Genomic DNA, 8,743 nt, shown 5'->3' with positions numbered 1-8,743 from the left:
ATGGTTATGGCTATGGTCACATGCCAGGCCGTGGTGGCAAGGTGGAAGAAACAGGACCGTCATAAGTACTAGCCAATCATAGGGAGAGTAGGGCAGGTCATGCCTGCGCTATCGAAGGAAGGGTAAATTCACTTCCTAAACAGGGTTTCCCCACACATTAATACATTTTTAGCGGGCTCCTGATTAAAACATCTGTTGCCACAACTAGATTTTTGGAGCTGCACTGTCCATTGTGAGTGCTATTGGAATTGATATACTATTTCTTTAGTATATCAAGTTATGTAAAGCGCAGACACGACACAGCAGAGCATGAGGCGTATTGAAATTGAAACTTAATTGTTCATTCTGCTGGGTCTAAAGTTTGCTTTCACTTACAAACAGCTGCTTCTCTCATCGCTCTCTGTGATCTGAGCAGCTGTGAACGCATCGACAGGTCAATTATTCATCTTGTGAGTGACAAACAAAAAATAAGTGAAGAGAGGGGACACAGAATGGTACATAAGGATACACAGGCATTTAAAAGGTGACAAAAAAAACAACCCGATAGTCCGATAACCCAATTTTGTGCTGGGCTGTAAACACTTTTATTTCTGCTGGGAAGTTGGGAATTTTAACATGACTGGTTTCTGGAGCCAGCCTCAAGTGGCCATTGGAGGAACTGCAGTTTATGGCACTTAAATGTTGGCTTTAGTTTTCAGCTCTGGAAGATGCTGCTTTGGTGTAAACACCGAAAGCTACTAGAAACAAGAGTCAATTCCTTGTGTGCAAACATACCATCAGCTTAATAATATATATATATATATATATATATATATATATATACATACATATATATATATATATATATATATATATATATATATATATATATATATAGATTTGATGCTCTGTGTGAGTAAAATGTGTAAACCAATTTGTGTTTTCATGGCAGCACCATTACATTGGTTTTCCAGATGTTTGTGCTCAGTTACTTTTTCCTAAATTCAGTCTGACATATGTGCTATCTTTGGAAAAACTGAGAATATAATTACTAAACTTCTAAAACTAAGTTGTGTGGGTTTAAATAATGCTTGTCAGCAGGTCAGGCACTCAGACTGATGGCGTTAAATCTAAAATAGAAATTCCATTTCAGTATTAGAGTTTAATTTGCTCTCATTTTCAGCTGATCTGTTCCCTTGATATCTGTGTAATCTAGCCATCTGAGGTTTAATTATTTGGCCTCAGGTTCTTGTTTTTCTACCAGTTGTCTCAGGAAGAGCCTGGACTCGGAGTAGATGATAAGACAAACTTACATTTGGGGAAATGCACAGCAAATCACAGCGGCACTGCCAGCATTTACACGTGTGATTTGTGGCACTTAAGTCTATCGGGAGGTTTCAATTTTCAGCGAGGACAGCTTACGTGAGTGGAGATTGAATCATTCCATTTTCCCACCAAGTCAGACCTCTGCTCTACATTTTTCAAATCGCTCTCTCTCACACCCCCTCCTCCTTCCATCTGTTTCTAATCAACGCTCACTGCCAAGAGCGAGATACCCTTCTCTCCGAAGAGTCAGCTCACACACTGAGAGAAATTGTGAAACAGTGTGTAAAGTGGATAGTAAGAGTAACAGGAGAGCTGCACCTAGAAAACACGCATGGCAGTTTTACATGTTGTTCAAATGATTTGCAGATTTAGAGGCAGCTATGCAGGATGTGTATCTAAATGTTTCTCCCACTGGATGCTTGCGTGAATCTGACAGTTGTTTTTAATCATGTGGTTTGTAAATCTCAAGTATTTTGTACCACAGGAAAAGGATACTTCAATCTTTAAACATACTTAACAGCTGTTATTAATACAGTCCAGTCCTTAAAGAGGACCTTACATGCATATTTTCAGTTTCATACTTGTATTTTGGGTTTCCTTTAGAAAATGTTTACATGCTTTAATTTTAATTAGGCCCTGTGATGCAAATTTTACATAGTGGAATTACACCATCCAGAGACTTTTCCCCATTCACTTACATTGGGAAGGAGATGTATGTAAAATTTTTTGTGAGTGTCAAAACCCCCACAAAACAACTCATTTTACTGTCTGGATTTAAGCCATCAAGTTTGATAACATTTGAAAAGTCTAAAAGAGCCGCAAGAAGCTAGCGAAGCGCTAAATCAGAAGTCAGTTGGTCCGCCAGTGTAAGTTACCCGCTCGCTTTTTTTTTTTTTTTTTTTTTGCTTCATGTGCTAATGAGCAGCTTTCATAAGAATGAACGAGGCCCCGCCTCCATGGCTGTATCCAGATTCTTAATACATCCATGGTCTTTATACCACGCCACCTGACTTCCTCCTTTGCTCCCAACAGCCTGCAGTACATAGATCACATGATCACAGCCTCCTGGCTCATGAAAACATGTTATATACAATATTTACTGCATTACTTTATGAATGCAAATCATGCCATTTCATACATAAAACTTACTGTCTAATGTCAGTAGCTCATTTATCTCTTGTATTTTGAGAAGGGTTTTTTTAGAGCTCTCATCTAAGTGAGGAGGGGTTTGTTGTGATGGAGGTTATAGTTTTCTGTGGTGAGTGTAAGGAGACACCGAGGGCTGATGGGAGAGGGCTGACCTGCTATACTCTCTGACCTCTTGCCCTCTCAGGAGAGGCCGCCATGCCTCTACCAACAACTCCCATGTTCTGCGAGGTAAAATTACTGTTTATGTCAAAGGAGACTGGAGGTGAAGGAAATGTCTTCCGTTTCCCAGTGGGAAGGGCTGCCTAACAGCAAGGAAAAGCGGGAAAAAATAATACCGAATATAGTGTATGCTTAAAATGATACTGATTTTTTTAGATGGGCCATTTTTTAGGGTCCATGGCAGTACATTGCTTGCCTCTGTGGCAGTACTCCAGCCTGCTTCTCCAAACTGGGGGCGTGCTGACCACAATCTACTGTGTGTAATACACTGACTGTGGACAAGTATCTCATCCAACCCCACTTCAAAAAATCTAAACTATGTCTATACTTTGACCCTTCTAATATGCAGACAAACAACAGAAAATAACATGTCATTAACATACTGTATTTGTGGCACTGCCTTGTTATACTGTAATAAGTCAGATCTTGTGATACTCACACTGCAGCACTGCGGATGGCTTTCTCGCTGTTGCTTTTGGCTCAGAGGGCAGTGTTGCACTGTGCCATGCCTGCTGTATCACTCAGCTGCCAGACCCAGCAGTGGCCTTTGATCACATGAATAGCCTTAGCTCAATAGGTTGGCATAGAAGACCACCCGGGACAAACTCATCCCTTTTGTAGAGAAGTTAAGAATGCAGTGCTGCTGCTGCGAAACCCTCCTAGATCACTGAATACGACCCGAGCCTGTGAGTGATCTCTGGTGTTTACACTGCGCTTGTGCTGAGAATACCAATGTGCAGTGGGGCCAAACATGGAGAGGGAAAAGTCCTCTCCACCTCAGAGAGTTGGTGAAGTAAACAGATTGTGGTTCAGCAAAGCCTCACATCAGCTTTCTGGTGGTTAGTGCCGCCTGTGTGTCATTTACTCTGCATGAAAGTGTTATATAAGTGATGAAATTGAACTCAAAAGTGCATAACTGGAGTCTAGAGTTACTCCCAAGAGAGCAATTAACTTTGTTATGGTGCCACAGTGGTTTCATACAGAAGGCAGGTAGTATAAGGGTTGTACAGACAAGACAGTAGTGCTTTTATTTAGCTGAAAACAGAGTGAATCTGTTGCCTTTCAACACTAACTTTTTGAGTAACAAAAAAACGTGTTTGATGTTGAACTGGAAGTAAAATAAGTTATCCAGTGGGCATGAATTTTTGGTTCAGACTGACTGATAGTCAACCAGCTGTGGGTCAGCAGGATTAGCTGATACTCAGTCCCATCTGTTACTTGGTGATGTCATTCAAATTCTGTGGTGCGGTTCAGAGTGCTAAGATTAGAGGACTACCAGTTACTATGGGTTACGATCACCACAACTGGTCTGATGAGAGAAAAACACCTAATGCTTATTTCCCCTTTAATTTATTTAATTTCCTTTTATTTGTAGTTTTATTGCTTTTATTGTTTCTGTTGCTGTTGTTTTTTGGTCTGTTTTATTGCATTTTTTTATGTTGACATTTTGGTTGTAATTAATTTCTGGTTTTGATTTTATCAATTGGACTGTTTTTCTTTCCATTGTTGTATCGCTGTCTGTGTATCCCTTTTCTGCTTTGCATTGTTTGTCAAACTCTGTTTTTAACGATGCTATATAAATAGTTTTTTTAAAACAATTTTCATTACTTTGACTGTTGGTCCGCTCCTCTCTACTATATAATGTGGGACAAGCTAAATGTGTGCAGTGGCTGCCCATAAGTGGGCACAGTTCTTTATTTTTGGCCACCTGTTCTCCCTGCTTTCAATCAGTAATTTTCCATTCACCCTGGCTCATCAAGGCAACTCAGTTCACCTGTTCCTGATTACTCTCAGCCAGCATTTATACTCCAACCTTACAGTCACTCATTGCCAGATTGTTCCTCGCCACTTGTGCAAGACTCTCCAGCACTTTATTCCAGACTGATTTGCCTCTTTGCACTTGCCTCTGACATCCTATCAGGGATGTGGAAGGGTCAGAAGAACACAGGACTTTCACCCAGGAGACTGATGTTCACGCCAAGTTTACCTTGACTTCTTTTAATAACAACATAGTGTAGTATGTGTGGCATAAAACACTGGTGGTGTATGTCGCATTAGTAACAAAAGGCCAAAAGTAAAACCAAACTATGATGTTTTTTCTTAACCCAACCACGTCGTTATGTTGCCTAAATGTTATCACAAGGTTTAATAGCAAAACAGCAACCGTTTCATGATGATAAGGACATTGTTTGGACAGTCATATATGTCATTTGGAAAGTCAGTGAATTGACCTATTCTGTCGTTCAGGTTTGAGAGAGTGTTGTAAATAAAGGGTAAATAACCAAAGCTATGTGAGCTTTTTGAAAAAGGAGGAAACTTAAGAGGATACACTGGGTTGTGATATGTTACAGTCAGTTTACAGCACAACCCCAGCTCTCAAATGTCAACTCCTTTCATGCGAAACACCACCCCAGAGGCTTGAAGCTTAGGTGCTGTTTAAAGAAATAGGCTCAAAAATGCTTATTCTCTTTTGAAAATTGAAAAAGTAGCTGCTGTAGCAATGTTTTCTCACACAAAGGGTGAGGATAATTCCTCTGTCATTTCAATTATAACCCTGGTTCTGTTTGGAATAGTAAATATAGAGCCGCCTGAGGCCTTGTTTTGCTCATCTATGACATCTATGCCATACATAACTGGAATGTGACAACCTGTTTATTAGTCACTTGAGACATATAACTTCCACGTGAGCCTATGGGCCAGCAGACATAACTCGGGACGTATTTGGAACTGCTTACAACATGGTCTTTGTGGTGAAGTCACAACTGTCTCTGGACCAGTGTTAGAGTCTTTTATTTCAGCATGTGGAAGCGTTTGGCCTTTACAGTATCCAGCAATTCAGATCCAAGGGAACTACCGTTTTTAGCCTCTGACAATACATCCTTTGTGCTGGAAGTGTCACGCTCTGGCTCTTCCTGTTAAGAGTTTCGCACAATATCCATAAATTTAGCACCTTTGATGGTCTGACCTTGGAAAACAAACAGAAAGCTCATGTCTGGGGCTGTGAGCTTGGGCCAGGATATCAGAGCAGCTGTTTCTTTTCTGCCAATGGAGTGCAGAGTGGGTGTTGAAGCTTTAGACCCTCTGCCCACCCTGGCCGAACAGAGGGAGGGGGAAGAGCGGAGGGAGGGGTGCTGCCTGTTGAGCCCAAGGTGAAAGGGTGCCTCGGACCTGCAAATGGAGACGGGGAGCTAACACTCAATCTGACTGTGAGTCAGGGGGGAGATATGCAGTTTGGATGGGTGCACTGTCTGCCTCGAGCCTGCCTTCTACTCTGAAGACAGAAGCCCTCTGTTGCTCATTTGCCTCTCTGTCTGTCGTTCTTTCTTTCTTTCTTTCTCCCTCTCTCACTCTTTCTCTCCAGCTTTCCCATCTGTATGTGATTTAGGCACAGGCTCAGGGGAGAGGCAAGTCCGCTAGGGGAGAGGAATCAGGGCAGGGAGGGAGGGAGAGAAAGAGAGGAAGTCCACACAAGTTTGTTTTACAGGACTCTGGCCGGGGCCGGGACTATAGGCGCTGCATCTGGAGGTCGGAGCGGTGGAAAAGTGAAGCCAACGGGAGCAGCCGAGCTAGAGGAGCTGCCCAGAGACTTTCCCCCAGCCAGGAGACACTGACAGACGCAGACAGAGAGGGGGGATCAGTGCTCTACTGGCAAATACACAAATATGGCTGCTAAATCTCTGTCCTGCCTCTGCCTTCTCTGCATCCTATCAGGGATTGCCTATCCAGCTTCAGCCGCCAGGCTTGGGAGACAGCAACAGACAGTGCTGAAAGTAAGTTTGATCTCTTTTGGGCTTGCTGACTGTGCATGCTAGCAGTTTCTGACCTTCTGCACGTGTATATGATGAGGCTGATGATCATGTAGACAAATTTGATGGTGAAAACTGTAAACGATGAAGCGGGTTTGGGTGTGTTTAGGTTAGTTTTGGTTGTTTGGGAAGCTGTCTTTGGACTTCTATGTGTCGGTGTGGACCTCATAATGGTCCTGCTTTGTGTTCATCAGACGTACCCCAAGGCTAAAGCTCAGATGGGCTCTGAGTTACTGTCTCCACCACTGTCATGCCCCTCCCGCTCCTCCCTGGCAGTTCCCTAATGGAAACCAGCTGCCAAATGTTGAGCAACACCCCAGAGAGAGAGAAAGAGGGAGCACAATAGACAGTAAGGGCATGAGAAGCCATAAGGTACTACAGGCCAATGTTCCCTTGGCTTTGCATGCACCGAAGGATATAAACTCAAAGGCCAAACTTTCAACTGGGCAGAAAAGTTTCTTTAAAAATTGAAATCATACTGTCTTTTCTGGGTCAGTTATACTCTGTACATTTTTCATTCTATCAAATCTATTTTGGTACTGTTTAAGGCCATTTTTTCTGCAATTGGCATTCAGTGTATTCTGTAACTACCTCCCCATATAGCAGTTTAGTTGTTGCTGGTTATTCTGCATTTCCCAAACAATTCAAGTTGTGTACCCACAAACCAAAATTTAACAATTAAATGATGCATGCATGTACTTGACAGGGATGTACTTGAAAGTTAGATAGATAGATAGATAGATAGATAGATAGATGGATGGATGGATGGATGGATGGATGGATGGATGGATGCCCACAGTTAGCCCACATCCACAAGTGCATCTGCATTATTCATATCATGCGGAATACAACATACAATCACAATTTTGCTAATACTGTGCTGGCCTATGACAGAGTTAACAGTCGTCTTTTGTCTTTTTTTTAATTGGCATCAACCAGCAGCTCGGTTGATGCCAACCGAGGTTTGCTGGTCGGTTTGACAAGTGTTGGTTGGTTGGTCAGTCAGTCAGTCGGTAGGTTAGTTGGTTGGACAGGTGTTTGGTGGTTTGTTTCATTGTTTGGTCAGTCAGTTGATGGCTTGCCTGCTTGGTCAGTCTGTTATCAATTTCCACATGTTTTTGCAGCTACAGTTTTTGCTCTAGGAGGCTGAAATTTGGTATGGAGGTCACAGCTACCGTGAATTCACGGGCTTCAAACCAAGATTGCATGAGTAATCCTCTCAGTTTGTCTGCACTGTACAACCGATACAGTGGTGTGGAGGTCATGGAAGTGGATGGGCATGTAGGGCATCTTTCATGCAGGAAAATTGAGTTGATGTCTTATCACAGAATTACATGACTGACATTTTTCCCTAGTCTTAAGCACATGTATTAGTTGCCTAAGACTACCGTAACCGTTATTAATTTGCCATGACCACTTTCTTTACCTAACCTGATCATACCATTGTTGTAATTGAGGATTTTGCCGAAGCAAGAATTTTAAAAATGCTGACGATCAGCATGAAAAATTTGCCGTCTGAATACTGAAAACTCAATCTGAGCAAAACCATTCTTAGTGCTTTTCTTTAGAGCAACAGCTATCCTTAAGCCTATAAGCCATCACATATTTGCAAAAACTCAACCTAAAATTATGTCCTGATTTCTTTATCTACAAGGCGATTCCATGGTTGACAGCCTTTCTTGTAGAATTTTGATGTCATCCTAGTCATAATTGCTGCACAGCCTTGTGTAATGTACATAAGCAAGCTGCAAGTAAGTGGAACAAGATGTCAGGCCATAGATAACCTACAACTTTATCCTTTTAAAGAAATGTTCCGTGACACTGTGACTGTAATTATGCGGCTGCTTTAAAGCTTTCGGGGTTGATTTGTGTTCATTGGTCACATAGAACTGAGCCAGAGAGCCACGATTCTTGGCTAGGACTTTATAGTGACTAAGCCCAAAACTGGTCAGTATGAATAAACATCCTGGGAAAATGTCAAAGAGAAGGTAGAAAGAGAAACAAGTGCAATTTAAACCTTTCGTTGTCATTTATTTGCTGTTGTACATGTTTGTTTCTCAATGTCTGAGTTTTCCCAGGAGGGGGGCTCACCCCTGCAGCTAGACTGTCTGTGCACAGTTATTGAGTTGGAATGAGATTCTCATGACCCAGGATCTTTCCCATCTTGAGGATGTTCAGAGGAGTTAGCATGACTAAATCCAGTGTCTGAAACCCCTCTTCAAGGTCAATATAAATACAGCAGCCAGCTCCAGTTGGGAAGCAAA

The 8,743-nt window shown here is 42.1% G+C and overlaps 1 protein-coding gene across 1 annotated transcript in view; it reads left to right on the top strand.

Annotated features, from left to right (window-relative positions):
- Positions 1-5,885: 5,885 nt before the first annotated feature.
- The window catches only part of lama4 (laminin, alpha 4), a 41,404-nt gene continuing 38,546 nt past the window's right edge, over positions 5,886-8,743 (top strand). The window contains 1 exon segment of the mRNA XM_042503348.1: positions 5,886-6,443. Coding sequence (XP_042359282.1) covers positions 6,336-6,443 — 108 coding nt within the window. The 5' untranslated portion in view covers positions 5,886-6,335.

Source organism: Plectropomus leopardus, chromosome 16 (assembly GCF_008729295.1).
Source record: "Plectropomus leopardus isolate mb chromosome 16, YSFRI_Pleo_2.0, whole genome shotgun sequence".
Taxonomy (NCBI): Eukaryota; Metazoa; Chordata; class Actinopteri; order Perciformes; family Serranidae; genus Plectropomus; species Plectropomus leopardus.
Note: the sequence above shows the minus strand (reverse complement) of the source record. Positions and strands in the feature narration are given on the sequence as shown.